At 54.5% G+C, this 21232-nt stretch overlaps 3 protein-coding genes across 4 annotated transcripts in view; 1 reads left to right on the top strand and 2 right to left on the bottom strand.

Annotated features, from left to right (window-relative positions):
* The window catches only part of DDX54 (DEAD-box helicase 54), a 19731-nt gene extending 11733 nt beyond the window's left edge, over positions 1-7998 (bottom strand). The window contains exons 1-10 of the mRNA XM_006739600.3: positions 7786-7998; positions 5057-5186; positions 3597-3667; positions 2825-3013; positions 2678-2727; positions 1584-1625; positions 1372-1467; positions 546-667; positions 386-447; positions 178-309 (exon numbers count right to left, since the gene is read on the bottom strand). Of these exons, the coding sequence (XP_006739663.2) occupies positions 178-309; positions 386-447; positions 546-667; positions 1372-1467; positions 1584-1625; positions 2678-2727; positions 2825-3013; positions 3597-3667; positions 5057-5186; positions 7786-7959 (1068 nt within the window). The 5' untranslated portion in view covers positions 7960-7998. The remainder of the gene's footprint in view (positions 1-177; positions 310-385; positions 448-545; positions 668-1371; positions 1468-1583; positions 1626-2677; positions 2728-2824; positions 3014-3596; positions 3668-5056; positions 5187-7785) is intronic.
* A 261-nt stretch (positions 7999-8259) lies between these two features.
* On the top strand, positions 8260-13380 carry RITA1 (RBPJ interacting and tubulin associated 1). 2 transcript variants are annotated; one of them, XM_081802170.1, is made up of 4 exons: positions 8260-8489; positions 8674-8807; positions 9179-9544; positions 12331-13380. In XM_081802170.1, exons 3-4 carry the CDS (start codon positions 9234-9236, stop codon positions 12836-12838), a joined length of 819 nt encoding a protein of 272 aa, XP_081658296.1. In that variant the 5' UTR covers positions 8260-8489; positions 8674-8807; positions 9179-9233; the 3' UTR covers positions 12839-13380. The 2 variants fall into 2 exon arrangements, with proteins under 2 accessions (XP_081658296.1, XP_081658297.1); XM_081802171.1 differs by having other exon boundaries at positions 8278-8489; positions 8687-8807.
* Positions 13381-14653: 1273 nt separating this feature from the next.
* Positions 14654-19073, bottom strand: DRC10 (dynein regulatory complex subunit 10). The gene is made up of 3 exons (XM_081800952.1): positions 18771-19073; positions 16871-16942; positions 14654-15146 (listed from the first exon to the last, which is right to left on the bottom strand). The coding sequence occupies exons 1-3, from the start codon at positions 19071-19073 to the stop codon at positions 14829-14831; spliced, it is 693 nt and encodes a 230-aa protein (XP_081657078.1). The 3' UTR covers positions 14654-14828.
* Between the last annotated feature and the right edge of the window lie 2159 nt (positions 19074-21232).

The raw sequence follows: 21232 nt of genomic DNA, 5'->3' as shown, positions 1-21232 counted from the left end.
AAGTTAAAGAATAAAAGAGGACCAGCCCTGGCCAGGCCTGTGTCCAGCCCTGGTGCTGCCCTCTGGTGGCCGCACCCGGAGCCGCAGCTCCAAGCCTGCCGCAGAGGAGGTGGTGGTGCCCAGGAGGCTGGTCCAGCGGCGGCTTCCCCAAGCTGGCTCCCTCAGGGAGCCCCCTACCTCGCTGATGTACTCGGCGTGGTGCTTCGTGGCCACAAACACCACCGTCTGGTCCTGGGGCCGCACCACGGTGCGCAGCAGGTGAAGCAGCACGGCAGCCTTGGTGTCCTCGCGCACAAGGAAGAAGGAGGTCTGTGGGGAGAGGGGCCACGGTGGGCTCACAGGGCCGTGGCTGCAGGCTCGGGAAGGGGCACGGGTGGAGCCTCACCTTGAGGTGCTCGTTGAGCTTGGCGTCTACATCGAGCCGGATGAGCACGGGCTCCGTGAGGCCTGCGGTTGGCACAGGGAAGGTGTTGGGGGGGGGCGGAGGTGGGTAGCCACGGAAGGACGAGCCCCCCAGGCCCCTAGCCGCACCCCGGCTCACTCACCCGCGCGGGCAAACTCCACCAGCAGTTTGGGCAGCGTGGCAGAGAACAGGACGGTCTGGTGGCCCCCAGGGAGGCGGCCGATGATTTCCTGCAGCTGCTCGGCAAAGCCCATCTCAAAGAGCCTGGGGGACAGAGGGCGGGGGTCGGGAGAGGGGCTTCCTCTCCAGCGAGTTCCAAACCCGTGGCCCTCGCCCCCTGCACACTCTTTGCCACGTGGACTGGTGTGTGTCCCACGTGATTCTTTACCTCACTTTTTAGCTCACTTTTTCTCTGCGTGACCACCGCATGCCCAGCAGTGATGACCTAAAAACCTTGAGTCTGTTCTCAGTTACGCGGCTCTGTGTCATGCTGAGGCCAATGCCAGGGGCCCTCCCGCTGCGCCAGGCACGGTGTGAGGGCTTTCTAAGCACTGACTCTCCCAGCACCTGCCAGCACAGGCTAGTGGGCGCCCTGTCCGTGGATGCGCCCACCAAGGGCCACGGACCCTCAGATGTGCCCAGGATCACAGAGCTGCGTTGTGATCCCACCCCTGTCTGGCTCCAGTCTGGTGCTCCCAGCTTTGTGCTACTTTGTATTTCTTTGAAATCATGTGTTTGTTGTTTTACTGTTTCCTCCCATAGCCCTAAAAGGAAATACAATATACAAACACCAAATAAAAACTTGGTGCAGGCAGCTGTGAGCCCAGGTGCTGCCTCAGGTCTGTGGCCCACGCTGGGGGAAACAGTGCTTTGAGCTCGGCTATGCAGGTCTCTCCTGGCCAAGTCCTTCCTCCAGGTCTCGGGGCCAACCCTGGTGCAGGTGCAGAGGGGAGTGAGTGTGGTCTTACCTGTCTGCCTCATCGAATACCACGTACTCCACACTCTGCAACTTCAGGTTCATCTCCACAGCCACGTGCACCAAGCGCCCGGGGGTAGCAATGATTCTGTAAGGGGTGTGCAGGCCAGGTCACTGGGGCCCCCGGCAGAGCCCTCCTCGCACTCCCCAGGAGCTGGCCGTTGGGGAGGAGACCCCAGACCGCCGTCCTCAGCCCAAACTCACATGTCGGGATTTTCATGCAGGGCAGCAAACTGGTCTTCCATCCTAGGGGGAAGAGGAGGTGTCAGCTTGACACACAGGCCACTTTAGTCCCTCTCCCTCTCCAGAACCAGGTGGTCAGGTGAGGCCCACACCCCGCCCCCAGGCTCCGAAGTAGGGAAAGGCGATCGCCGAGGCTCTGGGCAAAGGCGCTGCCCTGACCAGACACGAGTTCAAACACACAGGAGGACTGATACCACAAAGACTTCCCCAAAGAGATGGGCTCAGCCCCGGAACTGCCCCCACTCCCTCTCTGGACTGCCACAACCCTGCCTCGGCTTCTAGCGCCACCTACCAACTAACCCCGGGACCGCCAGCTCCCCAAGATTCCAGGCGGCCTGGATCTCTCTGTCCTTGTTCTTAAACCCCCGGGCACATGGCCCTAACTCCGGTCCTCCTCTGAAACCCCCTTGGGATGCCCGCGGGAGCCAGGATTTTGAGTCTGGCCTAGCCCAGGGAGGCATTTCGGACAGGCATGGGCTCCAGAGACAACAAATTACAGTGCAGGCAAAGGAACACTTAAAAGCCAAACATTCTTCTCAGAATCCAAAGTGACCGGTCACAGCGACATTCCGAGAGAACAAGAAGGAACGGGCTGCCCTGGGAGGGAGAAGCCTGCGGGACGGCGCAGGAGACTGGGTTCCAATCTTAGCTCGACCACCAACTCGCCGCGCGGCTCTGGGCCCATCACGTGCTCCGTCTGCTCATCTGGGGAACAGGTATGGTGCCTGCCACCCCAAAAGACGGGACCAGCGCGGCAGGAAATCCTACATTTTTCACATCTGAGCTATCACAAACTTTACTCCTTGATTTCCGTGCGACAGCCCACTGTTAGGGGTACGTGTTGAAACAGGTACAACCGCGCTGCCTGAGCGCTGACCTGTGCACCACCAGCTCCCCAGGAGCACCCGAACCCCTGTCGGCAGTCGTGTGGGAAAGTCCTGTGGCATTTTACTGCATGTTTCCCTTTCTCTTTGGGGTGCGCAGAGCAGCATCGCTGTACCTAAGCCGCCCAGGCTCAGTCAATCCCCCGTGGCACGGGGCAAGGGGGCTCTTACTTGTCCCCACCCAGGATCAGGGCGGTCCTGAGGCCTGTGAACTTGCCGAGCTGTGCGGGGGAGAGACAGAGAGAGAGAGATGACTCAGCCCGCGCAGGCCTCCCTGACCGGCCCCAGCTCAGCCCAGCAGCCACGGCCCCAGCACACCTCCTTGGTGAACTTCATGGTCTGCAGGGCCAGCTCACGGGTGGGCGAGAGGACGAGGGCGCGGGCCCCAGTCTGGGCGCTACGGGTCTTGAGCCGCTCGAACATGGGGATGAGGAAGCAGGCCGTCTTGCCGCTGCCGGTCCGGGCCATGGCCACCACGTCCTTGCCATCCAGGATCACCGGGATGGTCTGGAGGGAAGCGGGTGGGGGAGGGGCAGGGTCAGCTCCGGCCCCCTGCACCACACGATCCAGAGCACTGAGCCCCCAGGGAGTGGGCAAACTCAGGGTCTCGGTAAGTGGTTAGGGGTCTGTTGCCCAGTCCTGTGCCCATTCCTGCCAAGCCTTATTTGTACCCTTCCAGGAACTAGCAGCTCACTACTCCCAACTCTTTCTACAGCTGGAACACACCCTTCTTTAGGTCAAGCCAGACTCTACCTCCCTGTCTTACCCTCCTCCTCCTCCCCAGAGGATCATTGTCCACCTCTTGGCTAACTGTCTGAGGACAACACTCATGACCCAGGGGTGATAATGGGGTACCTGTGAGCTGCCTGGGCAGGGGCTCAGCAGTGGGCAGCCTTGGGGAGGCTCAAATGGCAAAGAGGCCAACTTTCTCCACCTGGGAAATGGACCGGCTGTGTGGGGCTTCAGCCAGAGTCAGAGGGGAGATAGATGTGACAGCCCAGACAGGGGGCGGGGATCGCGAGGCTGGACAGGAGGGCCAAGTCAGTCATCCCCTCCTCCCAAACCCCATTAACCTTCCCCCATCTCATACCTTCCTCTGGATGGGTGTTGGCACCTTGTAGCCCTTCTTCATGATGCCCTTGAACACCGGGTAGCTCAAGCCTGGGAGAGACATAGGGATGGTCACGGGGAGGGCAGCCCCCGCGGCACACCACGGAAAGCCAACCAGGACGGATGACCGTGTCATCAACGTCAATAGCAAGAAGAAAAGAAAGGCGACAGAACAAAACTTAGGAGACAAACCTACCCCCTGGGGGGGATACACCTCATGTGGATTCTGACTTGAACGCACTCGTGAGACAACTTGGGGTCTCAAAGTGGTGGGGTCTCAGCTCTGCTGAGGATCTGTGCCTGTTGCAGGCGTGGTAAGATCATGTGGGAAGTATTTAGGGATACAGAGAGGGGATGTCTGTGATTTGCATCAGAATCCTCCGGGATGCTGGGGACAAGCGGGGCGGGGGGTGGGGGTTGTGGAGGAAACGGGACGGTTGACAATGGCAATGGGTACAGGGAGACTTACTATTTTTTTTAGATGTTTGAAATTTTTTATAGCTAAAAGAAAAGGGTGGGGAGTGGCCAGGGCCTGAGATGGGCGTGAGTATGGGTGCTGACCAGCTGAGGCATGTGGCCCTGTGTGGGGAAGGAGGTGGCCTTTGGAGACTGAACGTGACTTGGCGTTATGGAAATGGGAGGACAACGGGAGGCCTGGGGACAGGATGCACCGTGGTTGTAGCTGCTTTTTGGTCAACTTTTCATCTTTATGATCCGGAAAGGTGAAAAGTAGCCATGTGTAGATGTTTTTATTTGCTCTTTCTCTAATTATTGATAAAAGTTTAGCAGTTTTAATATATTAATTCACCATCCAAATTCCTTTTGTGAGCCGACTTTTCATTTTCTTCACCCAGTTTTCTATCAGGGTATCTTTTTCTTACTGATTTGTAAAAGCTCTTTGTATACTACAGATGTTCACCCTATACTGGTCCCCAAAGTTGCAAGTACGTCCCTGATACAGCATTTACTTTAACTTAGTTTACAGTGTTTTTCTGTAAACATACATTTAACCGAAGAGAAGTTAAATTAGACAATGTTCAGATCATACTTAGAAAGGGCTTCTTTTTAAAATTATAAAAATATTCACCTTGATATTTAAATCTTTGCGCCAGATGCTACTGATTTGTAAAGAGCAAGAAAGAGAGTTCATTCAGCGTTCTTTCCCACTAGCCAGGTGTCCTGATACCACCCACTACTTCACCTTTCCTCCCTCTCCTCTGAAATGCATTTTGTCCTGCAGTAAATCCCCGAGCGTCCTCTGTTCTGTCATCAGCGCTGCCCTGAGTCTGCTTTATCTGCTCTCTCACTGGGTCAGTCCTCAGTCTACCTGATGCCTACCACAGAGCTGGGCCTCAAGCAGACATCAATACCAGAGCACAGAGGGCATGATGAGCCCCTGCTGTGACTCCCCCAAAGTTCCCAGATGCCTGGCTCACCCACCCATGGACTGGAAGCCTCCGGACTTCTTCTTCTTCTTGTTCTGGGCGCGTACCATCTCCCGCGTGTCCGGCTCCACGTCTGAGGTGCACTCCGAGGTGGGGAAGCTGGGCAGGGGTCTGCCAGGTCCCAGCTGGGAGGGAGGAACAGAGAGGCAGCGTCACGCCAGGCACAATCAGACCACTGGGGGAAGGGAGAGGGACTATCTTGTCGTGGGCACCCCTCCATTCAAGCCGACGATGCCCCCACCAGATCACGTGACCTCTCTGCTAAAGGGCTCCCCATGACTGGGCCCGGGCAGGGCAGAGGCTCAGGGAGTGGGCCGTGCAGATAGACTGCCTACGTTTCAATCCCTTGCCAGTTGTGAGACCTCAGGCGAGAGACTTAATCTTCCCAAGTCTGTTTCCACATCTGGGAAACAGGGATGACAGACAAGAGCATTTGTCTCACAGTGCGTGTGAAGACTAAATGGATAAGTGTAAAGCCTAGATCAGCATCCAGCACATAAATGGTGGTATTATCATCACTGTCATCCTGGTCTATCATCCAATACCCTCAAAATTAAAAACTCTAGAGGGCCAATCAAAGCATGTACTGTGTGTGTGGTACTAGACTTCTCCAAGCTGCCCTGTACCCCTCTCCCGAGCCCCCTTCTGATCCATCACCCCTCCCAGCTCTGCTCTCTCTCGTGCAGCCTCTTTCCTGCCTAGCCAGGACCCACTTGTCCTAGCACAGCTATATCCAACCCAGATACCTCCTCTGGGGAGCCTTCTCAGACCACAGAGCTGTCCCCCTTCCTCTCAGAAATAACACTTATGGAGCACTAGTTCATCATTATGGTTAAAACTTCTGTGGCCCTCGCTCTAAGCCAGGTGATGCTCTGAGCATTCATATAAAATTACCCCGTTTTTTTTTTTTTTTTTTTTTTTAAAGATTTTATTTTTATTTTGAGAGAGAGAGAATGAGAGACAGAGAGCACGAGAGGGAGGAGGGTCAGAGGGAGAAGCAGACTCCTTGCTGAGCAGGAAGCCTGATGTGGGACTCGATCCAGGGACTCCAGGATCATGACCTGAGCCGAAAGCAGTTGCTTAACCAACTGAGCCACCCAGGCGCCCCTACCCCGTTTTTAATCCTCATGGCTACTCTGTGAAGTAGGGACTATTAGTTTGTCCATTTTACAGAGAAGGAAACTGAGGCACAGAGTGATGAAGTAACCCGTCCACGCTCACACAGCCAGGAGGGATTTGAACCCTGGCTTCAGAATCTATGTTCTTTCATCTGTGACCCTCTGTGGCCCCCTACAACTGTCTGGCTCAGAGACGCAGTGTGTCTAGTGCGGTCTGTGAGCTAAGAGCGGATTTTATACATTTAAAAGACTGTAAAAACATCAAAGAAGACAATGACATTATACGGCCCCACAAAGCCTAAAATATTTACCACCTGTCCTTAACAGGAAAAGTTTGCCAACCTCTCTTCTAAGACACGTGAAAACCAAGTGCCTGGAATCCACTGGTGCCCCAGCAATATTTACTGAATGAGTAGAATGCGTGAACACTGTAATTTAATCCTTTCATGAGTCTCTGAGGCGCATATAATCCTCTGTCTTGTACGCATGTGTAAACTTCTGCCTCTACAGATGTGGCACAGAGAGGTTAAACAACTTCTCCAAAGTCCCACAGCCAGTACAGGGTTGGGCCACATTTGAACACAGGACTGCACCAGGGCAAAGCTCTTCGTCTGAACCATATCTTCTTTGGCACCTACTACCTTGCCCTCCTGTGCTTTAGCAATTTCTCCACGTTTATAGAGCACCTTACTGTATGCCAAGCACTGGCTCCCTTGGGGTGGGGAAACATAATCAGATCCAGTCTGGTCCCTGACCTGGAGGAACGTAGATCCCTCTCTTCATCTAAACACTCACTCTTTCATCTACCTACCCAAACCCCACTCTGTGCCAGGCACCATCTGGGCACAGGGCTGTGGGAAATAATGGGCTTTTAGCTCTTTTGCCCCCTTGGTGCTCACACCCGACCCTCCACCTTCTATATATAGTTGGCACTCAGTAGTGGAAACAGCACGGGCCCTGGAACCAGAGATTTGAATCCTGGCTCTTCCGCTCACAAGCTGTGAAGTCTTGGTCAAGTTCCTTAACCTCTCTAGGCCTCGGGGTCCTCCTCTGGAAAATGGAGATGGCAGCACTTAGCTCACAGAGCTGGTATGAGGATTATATGATAAGGTTTGTAAAGTTTTTAGCGTGGAGCCTGGCACATACTAAGCGGTCAGCAAACGCGAGTTTAATTTACTATTAGCTAACCAGGGTCTTGGGGGCGTCACTGTCTCAAGCCAGGGGGCCGGCCTCCGCTTAATTCAACCCGGCAAGAATCCCCCAAACTCTTGGAAGTCAGGGCTTCGGCTCCCGCACTTTTCATTGGACCAAAGGGAGCTAGGACCCGCCCCCTGGGCAGGAGGTAGCCAATGAGGGGCGACGACCAAAAGCCGGCCAGGAAGACCCGAAGGCCCCGGCCCCTGAATGCAGAGGCTCTAGCGTCGGCAGCCGGGGCGTGACGGGCACGGAGACACGTGCTCAGGCTGGCGGTCCTGTCTCCGACCCCTGGTCAGCCGATCCCCACCCTCAGCCGTGCCCACTCCCCAGCTGGGGAAACCGAGGCTGCGGGGCGATGCGCGGAGCCGGGGCCCGGGCTCCAAAGTGTGCCTCGGCCCCGCGCTCCTACCTTCTGGGCCCGGGCGTCATCTTCCGCCTGGATCTCAAACTCGCCGTCCTCCGAGTCGCTGCTGCGGGCCTGGGAGGCCGCGCCTCGGCGCTTCCGCAGCCCCTTCTTTTTCCTCCACTGGGCCATGGCAGCGCGGGACCGAGGTCCGGCCGCCGGGCGCGTGCCGGCCGCCATGCGGGCCCCGGTGCAGGGAACCGGGGAGGGGGCGGGGCCTGCGGGTACGTACCAACGGCGCGGCTGGACAGGGGGGGAGCACTGCGTCTATGGGGCCCCGCCTGCGCTGCCTCCCCTTCTGTAGCCCCAGGAGGATTGGCGCGCACGCGCGGGCACACCGCTGACTGGCGTGAGAGGGTCATCTGCGAGGCTTCGGGGAAACTCCGGGGGCGTCCGGAACGGGGTGTCCTCCCCCGTGCCAATGGTTCCGGCCGCGCCGCCCCGCCCCTCGCTGGTTGCCGTGGGCTGCGCGCGCCGAGCACACGTCTCTAGGGCCTGGCTGCCGCGTGATTCCGTCCGCTCGGTTCCCGGGGCTGCGGCTGGGGCGGGGGGTGGGGGCTGGGGGCGGCCCGAGGTGCCTGGGCTCCCGGGCTTCCCGGGGTCCGGGCTGCAGATAAGCTGGGAACTCGGTGGCATCTTCAGAGGAGTCCAGACCTGGTGAGGAGGGGGCGCTGAGGTTGCAGCCGACATGCTGGAGCTGAGATGCTCAGGTAGGAAAATAACTCAAGATTGCAGGGACCGCGGACATCAACCGGGGTATTGACTTGGGGAACGGGGAATATGGGGCGGTTGAAGGGATGGGTGTGACCCGCCAGTAGTAGAATGGTTAAGTGCATAAGCTCTGCACTCCTCTGTCAGGTTGGGATTTCTATTCCACTGTTTCAACTTTATTAGGTGCGACTTACAGGTGTGACTTCGGCTTCTGAAGCCTCAGTTTTGTCATCTGTGGGATGGACATAACCGAAGCTACTTCGAAGGACTGTTAAGAGGATTACACGAAACAATGCTTGTGAAGCTTTTTGCACAAGGTAGGCATGTGATAATGCTGGTTATTCACCCCATAAACATACACAGGTTATAAGGACGTGCCCTGTCTCCCGCATCCCACTATGCTAAGTTTTCTCGGTGCCAAAATAGGCACAGGCCCCATCTCTTTTTCATCCCCCGTTCAATATTGAGCACTGTATGCTAGGAGTGCACATTTATTCATTAAATATTTGCCAGTAGCGCCCCTCTCCCTATTGTTGTGACAGCCAAAAGACAGACGAACAAATTTCTGAAGTGTCCCCTGGGTTTGGCAGTTCCCCTTTTGTCCTTGGGTTGGGAACTTAAGAGACAGCCCATCTTCCTGTGCTGGCACCAACAATGACAGGGGTGCCACCCTGACCCCCTGTTACAGGGAGCCCTGGAGACAGGACCTGGCAGGCAAAGCATGCCTGCTATCACACGGAACCATGGGCAGCGTGAAGACCCCCGTGGAGCTGGCCATCAGTGGGATGCAGACCCTCCATCTTCAGCACCGTTGCCGGGGCGGCCACCGGGTCAAGGCCAGGGCATCCTACGTGGATGAGTCTTTGTTTGGCAGCCCTGCGGCTACCCGGCCCGCACCACCAGACTTTGACCCACCCTGGGTGGAGAAGGCCAACAGAACCAGTGGAGTGGGCACAGGGATATCACGGGCCTCAGGGGCCAACGGGAGCTGCGAGGCCACCTCCTCCAGGGGCAGCACCCCAACCCTCACACCAAGGAAGAAGAACAAATACAGGTAACAGGATGGGGAGATACACTCCTGTACTCATGAAGCCACCTGGATTCCAATTAGAACCCTGCTGTTGACATGCTGTGTGACTTTGGGCAAGTACCTTGACCTCTCTGAGCTACAGTTTCCTGTTGTGGAAAATGGGACCTAGTGGGTCTATTGAGAGGAAATGAAATGGGGTGTGTACAGGGCTTGGCATAATACCCTGACAGGAAGCTCTCAGTAAGTGAAAGTGACAGTGGTTGAACACCCATTTCCAAATGCCACAGACCAAGCAAGTGAGGCCCAGGGGGGTCAGGTGATTTACCCAAGATCACAGAGCAGTTTGCATAAGAATATTAATGTGGTTGATCCATGAAATGACATAGATGTGGTGGGTCCCAGTTTTAGCAAGTCGTTTCAGAAGTGGTTTTTGCTGCCTTTTCACGAACAAGCTAGAAAAACAGGAGTTGATGCTAATAGTTATTATTGTAAATTAATAAATGAGATTATTTGGATTATTTCCAAATTGATACCAGCATAGAGGGAGGTATCTAGTGGTGGGCCACAGGGCTCGATCTTGTTTATTGTTATCGGTGGTTTGGACAAAAACACAGAAGACTGGAATATTAGTCATTTACAGCTGTCATAATAAAATACCATAGACTGGGGAGCTTAAACAACAGAAATTAGTTTTCTCACAGTTCTGGAGGCTAAAAGTCCAAGTTCTGGGAGCTAGCAAGCTGAAGCCTCTCCTTGGCTTACAGACAGCCACCTCCTCGCCCTGTTCTCGCATGGCCTTTTCTCTGTGAGCATGTGCATTCCTGGTGTCTCCCCCCTTCTTACAAGGACACCAGTCCTGTTGCTTTAGAACCCACCTTTATGACCTCATTTAGGCCTAGTTATCTCTTTAAAATTCAGTGTGAATTTTGGGAAGATGTAATTCAATCCGTAACAATTAGCCAATCGTATTTAGGATCCATTCTGAGCCAGGAGGGGCATAGGTTGGTAGAGAGAAGTGAAAATGGGAATGGTGCCTATTTAAGGAGATAAAATTCAATGAGAGAAAAGCAAAGCTCCGTTGTTATTAGGCCAGCTTGAGCGCCGTGCATCTGATGTAGGGGCTGTAAGGTAGGGTCAGGTTGAAGTTAGCAGCACTGACACCTGCAACGTAGCTGAAAACGCTAATGTTAAGTAAGTGTGGGCTGCATTAACAGAGGTATGGTGTCCATGACGAGGGAGGTCAACTCCATGCTCTCCTGGAGGACAGAATTTTGTGCAGGATGCTGACAAGCAGAAGTTGTCAAGTGAGAATGTACATAAGAGAGAGACGCTGTTGAGTGAAACCCTTGGCGCTGGACGGCCATAGGCAGCAAGCAAATGTGGTTTGAAGCAGCAAAAAGTTGACATTTCAAAGACTTGCAGTTTGAACACAGAAGCACTTTCAGTCCTGGCCAAAAGCCATGGAGCTGACACCTCATAGGTGTGCCATGAATATTTGTGAGATGAATAGAAAAAAATAATTGCTGAGTGAATCTAATTAAAGGTGAGAAGCCTAGAAGTCACTTATATCTGAAATGCTGATCCCGGAGCTTGGGCCCTTGGATTTGAATCTTGTCTCTATACCCTCCTCGTTACGGGGGGCCTTCCCCTCCCCATGCCTCCTTGTCTTGTTTGTAAAATGGGATTATCATATCTCCCTCCTGTGGATGTTTGTGAGAGATAATGAGATGATGCACATGACGTGCTGAGTTCTGGGCCGGCACATGAAGAGCCCTCAGTAAATATTCAAAATTTAAAAAGCTTCTCTGGTGATGAGGCCAGGTCAGCGTTATAACACAAGTTCAAACTGAGCGCCCTCTCGAGGCCAGGCACTGCGCTGTGTCATTTCAAATACAGTGGGACGGGCCACAGGATTGCAGAGGGTTCGTCTGACAAGGCCACTAGGGAGAAGGAGAATTGGGGGTAAAAAAAAAAGGTAAAGACCTGTAAAGATTAAGGTTATACTTATTGGGACTCCTACATGCAAGTGACGTGGAAGACTTACCCAAAGTGGCTTTAGCGGAAAAAGGATGTTTAGGGCTTGTTTATCAGGGGCTCAAACTGTTGTTGGATCCTGTCTCCCTCTTAGCACAGCTTGCCCCGCCACGTCGCATCCGAGCCAGCCACCAGCTGCTTTGCCCTTCTATCCTGCTGGCTTCTCAAGGCCAGTTGGCAGACAACATCTTTCCTGGTAGTTTCTTTCTTTTTTTTTTTTTTTTAAAGATTTTATTTATTTATTTGACAGAGAGAGACACAGTGATAGAGGGAACACAAGCAGGGGGAGTGGGAGCGGGAGAAGCAGGCTTCCCACAGAGCAGGGAGCCCGATGCAAGGCTCGATCCCAGGACCCTGGGATCATGACCTGAGCCGAAGGCAGAGGCTTAACGACTGAGCCACCCAGGCACCCTTTCATGGTAGTTTCAACAAGGGTCCTAAGGCAGGCGCTCATTGGACAGGATGGGTCATACGGCCTTTCCCAAGCCAATCAGTGTGGCCAGGAAGATGGAATATGCAAATTGGCCAGGCCTGGGAAAGGGGGAGGTCAGGATGCAGGGGACTGGCTGCTTGGCAGGGGAAAAACAACGGAGATGGGGATGGTGGGGCACCAGAGGGCTGTGGCCTTGCTGTGGGTGCCAGGCTGGGAGGCAGGGACTTTGGGATCTACAGGCAGCCCTCTCTGCTACTGGAGGTGTCTGGCAGGGGGTGGGGGCTTAAGGTTTTTAGGGTTTGTTCATTCCCCCAGCTCACTGCATTTCTCTTCCCTTTTCTAGACTGATCAGCCACACTCCTTCTTACTGTGATGAGTCGCTATTTGGCTCCCGACCTGAGGGCACCAGCTGGGAGGGCCCGTGGATGGCAAAGGGGGATGCTGCCAAACTCCATGCCCTCTTCTGGACACCCCCAGCCACCCCTAGGGGCAGCCACTCGCCCCGCCCCAGGGAGACCCCGCTGCGAGCCATTCACCCAGCTGGTCCCTCGAAGACAGAGCCCGAGGTGGTGGCAGACTCCCGGAAGCTGTCCATAGATGGGTTAGACTCTCCACACCCTCAGAGGCGGGAACGTTCCCATTCCCTTACACGCCTGAATGTCCCCAGCACTGGTCGCCCACCTGCCAGTGCCCCCCACACCAATGGGCCTCGGGATCCCAGGCCTTCCCTGTCAGGGGTGACCTTCCAGAGCCCCCTAGTGACGCCCAGGGCTCGCTCGGTTCGTATTTCACTGCCAGCCACCCCCCAACAAGGTGGGGCCACCCAGAAACCAAAGCCCCCTTGGAAATGAGTTTCTTGGTCCTCTCATCAGGTTTGCCCATGGGGTCACGGTGAGGGGCCCAGTTTCAGAGTCTCCCAGGTAACCATGAGGCACTGGAGAAGCGCTCAGGGGGGCAGACATAGCAAGAGTGGGTGGTGCCCCCCTTTATGCTGACATCCACCAGTTTCTTCCTACCTTTTACTCCATGATGGGGATTTGACGGCTCCCCCTTGAGATGCCTGTTCCCAGTCTTGCTATAGCCACAGGCCGAGTGAGTGCCAACCCAGGGGTGCCCCTGGGAGGGGCCCACTACTCCCCCATCACTCCCACAGCATCGTCTTGTTGCCAAGTGTGAATAAATGGCACGATCGCCAACCTGGAGGGTCCCTTCTTCCTTCAAGCCAGGCTTCCTGCTCAGGATGAGTTTCCAGCTGAGTCTGGAGTTTTCCCAGGCACAGTGAACGGACCATGGGGAACAGAGGATCTGGGTGATGTGTGGGTGGACATGTTTTTATTTTTAATAATCATGTATTTATTTTCACATATTAAAAATATATCAGTAGCTCATCAAAGCCATGACTGACTAATTTTATTTTCCTCAGGGCAAGGGCCAATATAGGCCTGAGTTGAATTAAATAACAAAGATAAATACAATGAGGAAGTGGCAGAAATCGTAACTGTGGTGAGTTGACAACTGAAGTTTGAGAACATGGGCCTCCTACATTTCCCACATTTTCCCAAAAAACAGAGTGACGAGGAGGACTCTGCCAAGTGGAGAAGTCCAAGAAGGCCAGAAAGTTACACATGGCATCTGGGGAGCACTCCGGACAGAGAGAGGCGTAAGCAGTCCGGGAGCGCCCTGCTCTCTGGCGCTCTGCACCCTGGGTCAGGTCACTTATTCTGCTCGGATGGAGTTATACCCAGAATCCCAGGATCCTGCTGGATTTGGGTGGGGGGTAGGCTTTGGCCTCTTTGTGTCCCCACTTCCCTCCAGTGCGCCTCCAGGAAGCACTGGGATTCTAGAGAGCCCAGTTGGAAGCCACGTCATTGGTTCTGTACCTCCACCTCCAGGAGGGGGAGAGCGGACGTGTGGGGGGAGCAGTCTGGGAGGGACCAGCGGTGGCCAGGACCAGGGGCACCCATGCAGATGCTTACTGGGGTCAGGTGGGCCGTGAGCAAAGCAAGCCAGCCGCACTCTTGGCACAAACACTTTGTACATATGTAGGATGTTTAAACTAGAATTTCACAAAGAATTAGTTTCCTCCTTGGTTTCACCGGAGACACCCAGCTCTCCTCTGCCTTTATCTCCTCGCCCTGTTATAATAGACGAACCAGAAATGCCTCTCCTCCTGAGTACACTAAAGAGGGCGACAGCCCAAGTGTGATGGTACTGGGGCAATTGGCACAGGCCGTGTGTTTGGAAGGCAGCTGGGAGTGGTGGGGACTGGGGCAAGCTGCAGTGTCTGCCATCTAAAAGTGTCTGCCACTCGGCTCTCGAAGACGGGCAGACCCCGGGGTATCTGGATGAGATGTTTCCAAAAAAAGCAGAAGGCTGGGTTTCTCTAGGACAGCCCCTGACCTGAAAACCTGATCCTCCTGGAGTTCTCTGCCTGCCCGCCCTGCGCCCACCCCCCAACCTCTTGCAGGCAGCTGTGAGCACAGCCCGCCGCCCTGGTGGCTGGTATGTGCACTGCAGCCACGCCCGGAGTCGGGCCAAGAAGGCTGCAGCCCGCGGTCTGGCTTCCCGCTGAGGCTAAAGGAAGGAATAGCTCTGTGCTGACACCTGGCCTGCGTGCTCTCCCCATGGGAAAGGCATCGGCATGTATGGTGACACAAACAGTCAACTGCGCTGGCAAAGTGACGTTTATTTATAGGATGTGGTTTAAAATGGCTTTTAACTTTGAAAAACCGTTCAAGCCAGGAATGGCAAGGCTCCCCCTCCTCGTGGCCTCCTGGCCTGCTCTCTGGGAAGTGAGCGATGCGGTAGCACAGGCCAGGAGCAGGTCCCCCGGGGGGGGACTCATTTCTTGGCCTTGGCCTTGCCCTTGCCCTTCCCCTTGCCCTTCTCCTTGACCCTCCCTTTGCTCTTGCTCCGCTTCTTCTTCCTGGACCTGAGCATGGAGCGGACCAGGTAGCCCTTCCACAAAGCCTGGATGAGCGTGGCAGCCCGCACCATGCGCAGCATCTCCTGCTCAGCCTCTGTTCTCTTCTTGGCATTGACCTCCCGCTCGGCCTGGATCTGAGAGAACTCCTCCACTAGTACGTTGTGCTTCTGCTTCAGCTCCTCCAGCTGGACCTTCTCCTCCTTATGGATGATGTCAAGCTCCTCGTACTCTTCCTGGGATGAGGGTCAGGGGGTGGGGATCACCAAGCATAGGGCGCCACCTGCCACCCTCCCCCGCATGCACCCTCACCCCATCCCAAAGGGGCTTCCGCCCCAACAGCGCCATCTGCACTAAGCCTTTCTGCATCCGAGGCCCGGATGAGAACAGGAGAGGTGATGTGGTCCATCCGCACTTGAGGTGGGACCTGACTAAAATCATCTCAGGAAGAAGGAAAGAACCCAGGCCGGTGGGTTGGGCAGACTGGGTTTCGCATCCCAGCTTGGCTGTGCCCTGAGGGGGCTTCATTTGTCCTCTGAGACATGGGGACAATTCCAAACCCAGGAAGTGGGTGGGAGCTTTCTACAGGATTAAATGATGGGGTGGACACAATGTGCTGGGTGTGGTGCCAGGCATACAGGCATATAGTGGGGACATAAACATGCAAGCTCTGGGGCGCCTGGGTGGCTCAGTCGGTTGAGCGTCCGGCTCTTGATTTCAGCTCAGGTCATGATCTCAGGGTCGTGAGATCAAGCCCCGCGTCAGGCTCTGCGCTCAGCGGGGAGTCTGCTTGGGATTCTCTCTCTCCCTCTCCCTCTGCCCCTCCCCTCACTCACGCTCTCTCTCTTTCTCAAATAAATAAATAAATCTTTAAAAAAAAAATGCAGCTCCTGTCACTAAAGCTATGTGTCTCACAAAGATACACAGAGTGGAACTTCCTCAGGTGACTGAGTCCCACAGTTCTTCCTTATGTCCAACTATTGCCCCCTGCTGCAGTTTACACCTATCCCCCTCTCTCCCTTCCACTCACTTACCAAGCATCTGCCAGAAGCAAACAGCTGAGTAGACTCGGTCTCTGCTGACGAGGAACCCACCACCCTCACTGGGTCCAGAGAAACAAGAGCACGGCCTCTGAAGTCCCTCCTCCCTGGAGCACTCATGATCAGAGAGAGCAAGACCCCGACTTGCCCTTCCCCTGACTTGGGACCACTCAGAGGCTGATGTCATCCCCAGTGCTTGCCAAACCTTCCTGGCCCTGAAGCCGGGACCATGGGCCCCAGTGTTATCACAAAGCTGTGGGGCTGGGGGGGTGGGCTTGAAGGCGCCCCGTTTTCCAGGCCACCATATTCCCTCAGCACTTCCTCCAGGCCAGATCCCGTGCTGGGTGCAAGCATTTGTGACAAGGCTGCCTCACCGCATCCCCATCATGGTCCCAGCACACTCCTTACTGCCTCTGGTGATCCCAGGCAGAAGCAGGCTCGGAAAGGTCAAGCCCCTTGCTTCAGGTCACCCAGCTGACAGGTGACACTAGAGCCTCCAGGTGATAATGGGGACCATCTTCACTGCGCTGTCCCAGCACGTGGCACATCTCAGGCCCACAGTGGAAACTTTCTGGGTGACTGAGTGAAGTAGGGGAGGCAAGTTCATCCTGAGTCTGCGGGGAGGGAGCCCTGGCTGTGCGGCTGGCAGGAGCTGAGCGCGGAAGGGACCGACAGTATGGGATGTGGACGCTAGATGGAGCCAAGATCGTTGGGCCTAGCGACAAGCACTTAGTAGCTTCCAGCTTCCGGCTCCTTCCTTTTCCATCTCTCCCTTCGCTGCCCCAGGCCAGACAAACCTGGGGCCTAAGGAAGGGGGCAGGGAAGGCTGTCTGGGGAGGCCCAGAGCTTGGCACAGACTATGGACCATTCCTAGAGGATCATGGGCAATGCACCCGAGAAACTGATTGCAGCACAAATACCTGCTTCTCACCCATCTCCATATCATACTTCTGGATCCAGTTCTCGATTTCCGTCTCCACTTTATATTTCTTCTAAAAAAAATTCAATGAGTCAGTGTTTGATGGATTAATATGAATAGTAAACTGCACCAAGCTTGCTCTACACCAGGGTTAATGCCTTGCCCACCGAATCTACACAAGGTAGGTTCTCCTCCATTTCACAGATGAGGAAACTGGAGGATCAAATGTGCTAACTCATTTGCCCAAGATCACAGAGCTAACAAGTGGTAGATAGAGCCTGGAATTGGAAGCCAGAGGTCTGACTCCAGAACATTCTAGGCAAGGGAGTAGCAAGTGCAAAGGCCCTGAGGTAGGAACAGGCTTGTGGTGTTTAAGAATAGACATTGAGCCAGTGTGCCCGGAATGCAGTGGCTGAGGAGGAGCGGGATCCCATGGAGGTCAGAGTGAGAAGCTGTGTCATGGAAGGAAGTGTCAGCAGGGGAAGGAATTTAGATCCTAGTGTAACGGAGAGGGGAAGCCATTGGATGGATTGAGATGTAGGAAAGGGACATAATCTAATTTGTTTGTAAAAGATCAGCTCCCATACATACCATGGAATGTTACTCAGCCATAGAAAGGAATGAAGAATTGATAAATGCTCATGTGGATGAACCTTGAAAACATGATGCTAAGTGAAAGAAACCAGACACAAAAGACCACATATTGTGTGATTCCATTTACATGAAGAGTCCAGAACAGGCAAATCCATAGAGACAGAAAGCAGATTGGCGGTTGCCAGGGGCAGGGGAAGGGGGAATGGGGAGTGGCTGCTAATGGGTCCAGGGTTTTATCTGGGGGGATGGAAATGTTCTGGAACTATCCAGAGGTGGGGGTTGTACAACACCGTGAATGTACCAAATGCCACCAAATTGTTCTCTTTACAATGATTAATTTTATATTACATGAATTTCACCTCAATGAAAAAGAAAGAAAGAAACCAGCTCCCTAATCCTACAGAGCAAGAGCTCTTCCCTTGGACACCATGGACAGGCTGGCTTCAGGGGGCCTGTGTCCCCAAGAATCATCCACCAGTTGTGTGTAGGTGCATCTGTGCCTTCTTAAGGAGGAGAGGCCCATGGCTTCCCCCAGGTGCTCAAGAGCCGTGACACTAAATGAGAACTGGGAACAAGGATTAGAGAAGGTGCCCTTTGCGAGGAAAGAGATCTGGAAGCAAGCTGGGTGTGTGCGCGCGGGGGCTCGGTGGAGATGGTGGAGAGACAAAAGAAGATAAGAAAAAAAAAAGAAGAAGAAGATAGCAGGAGGGGAAGAATGAAGGAGGAGAAATCGGAGGGGGAGACGAACCATGACAGATGTTGGACTGAAAAACAAACTGAGGGTTCTAGAGGGGAGGGGGGTGGGAGGATGGGTTAGCCTGGTGATGGGTATTAAAGAGGGCACGTTCTGCGTGGAGCACTGAGTGTTATGCACAAACAATGAATCATGGAACACTACATCAAAAACTAATGATGTAATGTATGGTGATTAACATAACAATAAAAAAAGAAGAGATGACATTTACTGAACACTTCCTATTGAGTCTCATTAATTGTCCTAACAACCCGTTAGCCCAATCTGATCACTTTCGTCTTAAAGATGGCAAAACTGCGGCTGGAGGGCATTATGAAGTTCGCCAGAGGTGTATGAGCACCTGCACGTCCTTTGCACGACAAGGTGGGTATTATCACCCCTGGCGGGGGCGGGGGGGGCGCTGCGAGAGGTGGTTGGCTCAGAGTAGTTAAGGAACTTGCCCAAGATCACACAGCCAGTATGCTGCAGGATGGGCCAGTCTCTCCACCTCTCCCCTGCCCCGGGGCCTCCCTTGTCCTCCCCCTGCCCCCCTGCTCCCTGCCATCCTGGGCACCTTCCTCAGCGCCTGCTCTGCCTCCCGGTTTTCCACAACCAGGTTGTGGTATTGGGACCTCAGCATCAGTAACTCCTGCTGGATCTTGGCCACCCTGGCCTGTGAGGCCCGGAAGTCGGCCTTCTGCTGCTTCTCGGCCTCCTGCTTGGTGCGAAGAAGGCTGTTCTCCGAGAGCTTGAGCACCTGGTACAGGTGGTTTTTCAGTTCTTGGATCACAAAGTTCTCTTTCTCCACCTGGGCCGGGAAGACGAGAGGCTCCGTTACTCCCTCCTGGATGCCCGACAATCCCAGGAGAACCGGCATTCCTGCCCACTCCCGTAGGGCCGAGCAGGCGACCTGCCTTATTACCTCGCAGATTCCTACCCGTCACACCCCGGGGGGACAGAGACGGCCTGCTTACAGACAAGGAAACTGAGGCTCAAGGGGGCTGAGTCATCCGTCTGGGGCTGTACAGCTGAGCAGGGACTCGAGGCCACATCTGTCTGATTCAGAGCCCATGTTCTTGGCCGCCCCCCTCTACTTCCTGGCTGGAGTGGTGGGCACAGGCGAGAGCCTGCTGGGCAGGTCTGGGTCAGTGGCGGCGCTCCTGCCCGGGGCACAGAATGGAAGTGCTCAGCAGGCAGAGGCGTCATTCGTGAAAGTAGGAGATACGCAAACTGTGGGGACTGCCACCCACTGACGCTCGAGGGCCTGACTTGTCCCCTGCCCTCGGTTGGTTCTAAAACAGGAACGGGGGTGGAGGATGGGGCCGTTTTGTAAATAAGCTCCAAAGGCTGCTCCGAAGCCCGAGAGTCTCCCTCTGAGCACATCAGTGCTGAGGCTGGCTCATGCCAGCCGCCTTGGGCTGGGCCGCGGGGGTCTGAGCTCGCTTCCTGCATGCAGGCTGCGCGGGGCAGGAGGTGCCTCTGGGACAAGCCTATCCTGTGGGCAAGGCTTCAGGCTCTAGGTGTTGGGTTCTAGAGCAGGCCGTACTTTCAGCAGTCAGGGCTTTTCTTGACCCCACAGCAGCCTAATTGGTGTCACCCCCTCGTTTTACACTGAGATCCAAGGCACATGATAAAATCTGCCCACCTGGAAAAATGGAATTTGACCCCAGGTCTGTCCAACTTGAATGCCAGAGCTGTTTCCACCACCCGAATGGGACCAACAAAGCCATTCGGGGCCCCTCTCCCGGTCCCTCACTGGCACCCTTCTAACCTGCGAGTGGTCTCCCCTGACTGAGCACCCAAGAGCCTGTCACCTCTCCACTCAGAAAATAGTTTTCAGGGGCGCCTGGGCGGGCTCAGTCGGTTAAGCATCTGCCTTCGGCTCAGGTCATGATCCTGGAGTCCTGGGATCGAGTCCCACATCGGGCTCCCTGCTCAGCAAGGAATCTGCTCTACTCTCAATCTTTCTCTCTCTCTTCTTTCAAATAAATAAAGTCTTAAAAAAAAAGAAAGAAAATCGTTTCTATGCCCCTGTTTTGTGCCAGGCTCACTGGGGACATGACAGGGGGCCAAAAGAGACAAGGTCATTGTCCTCTTATGAGGATACCAGACCCACATCAAATCATCAAATAATTACATAAACATTTATCAGCAAACTCTGATGAATGTCTGAAAGGACAAAGTCCGTGAGAACATAAGAAAGGGGGGGTGGCCTGAGCCAGCGCGTGGGGGAGGGAGGGCGGCATGTAGCTTCGGAGGACCTCGAGCTCTGTGCATCATGGGGGGCATGAAGGTGGAAGTGTCCGAGGCAGCTCTGGCTGGCTGCCCCTCAGGATCCGTCCCCCCCGGAAAGGCTGGGGAGCAGAATGCTTCCCTGGGAACATGGCCCCAGGGACAGACCACCTTTCCCAGAATCCCTAGCCACTGGGTATGGCTAAGAACTCTGTGGTGGGCTACTTCCACCGGCAAGGATCAGGGCCCTCCTCCTCTTTCTTCCACCTGCTGGCTGGACCAGGTTCTGGGTCCACAGTTAGAAGTCCTGTGGGGGACACAGCAGAAAGGTCAGACAGAAGGAGCCTGGACCCCCGACAATTTCACGAGGCAGGGTTTCCATGCCCGCTCCAGCTTTTCTACTAGAAATACATTTCCATCTTGACTAAGCCAATATTATTCTGGGTCTCTTTCTCGGCAGCCAGACCTAGACTTAGACACCACCTCACAGGGACTTTGTAAGGCCTTAGGGAGAAAATGTACATAAAGCATAATACATAGTCTTGTGGCCCAACTGGTTATTAGGTTGGGATCATGTTATCATTTCCCTTCTTAAAAATTCTTTTAGGGCGCCTGGGTGGCTCAGTTGGTTAAGCGACTGCCTTCGGCTCAGGTCATGATCCTGGAGTCCCGGGATCGAGTCCCGCATCGGGCTCCCTGCTCGGCAGGGAGTCTGCTTCTCCCTCTGACCCTCCTCCCTCTCATGCTCTCTGTCTCTCATTCTCTCTGTCTCAAATAAATAAAAATAAAAATCTTTAAAAAAAA

This window comes from Leptonychotes weddellii, chromosome 13 (genome assembly GCF_054177405.1).
Source record: "Leptonychotes weddellii isolate Sample4059 chromosome 13, ASM5417740v2, whole genome shotgun sequence".
NCBI classification, from domain to species: domain Eukaryota; kingdom Metazoa; phylum Chordata; class Mammalia; order Carnivora; family Phocidae; genus Leptonychotes; species Leptonychotes weddellii.
Note: the sequence above shows the minus strand (reverse complement) of the source record. Positions and strands in the feature narration are given on the sequence as shown.

What these genes read in the sequence shown, in the direction of transcription:
- RITA1 (XM_081802170.1), top strand. Translation starts at nt 9,234, where the DNA reads ATGGGCAGCGTGAAGACCCCCGTGGAGCTGGCCATCAGTGGGATGCAG. An exon ending in AGGAAGAAGAACAAATACAG is followed by an intron (nt 9,545 to 12,330) that starts GTAACAGGATGG and finishes TCCCTTTTCTAG; the next exon opens with ACTGATCAGCCACACTCCTT.
- DRC10 (XM_081800952.1), bottom strand. Translation starts at nt 19,073, where the DNA reads ATGCCGGTTCTCCTGGGATTGTCGGGCATCCAGGAGGGAGTAACGGAG. An exon ending in CAGAGCAGGCGCTGAGGAAG is followed by an intron (nt 16,943 to 18,770) that starts GTGCCCAGGATG and finishes AATTTTTTTTAG; the next exon opens with AAGAAATATAAAGTGGAGAC. An exon ending in TGGAGATGGGTGAGAAGCAG is followed by an intron (nt 15,147 to 16,870) that starts GTATTTGTGCTG and finishes CCCTCATCCCAG; the next exon opens with GAAGAGTACGAGGAGCTTGA.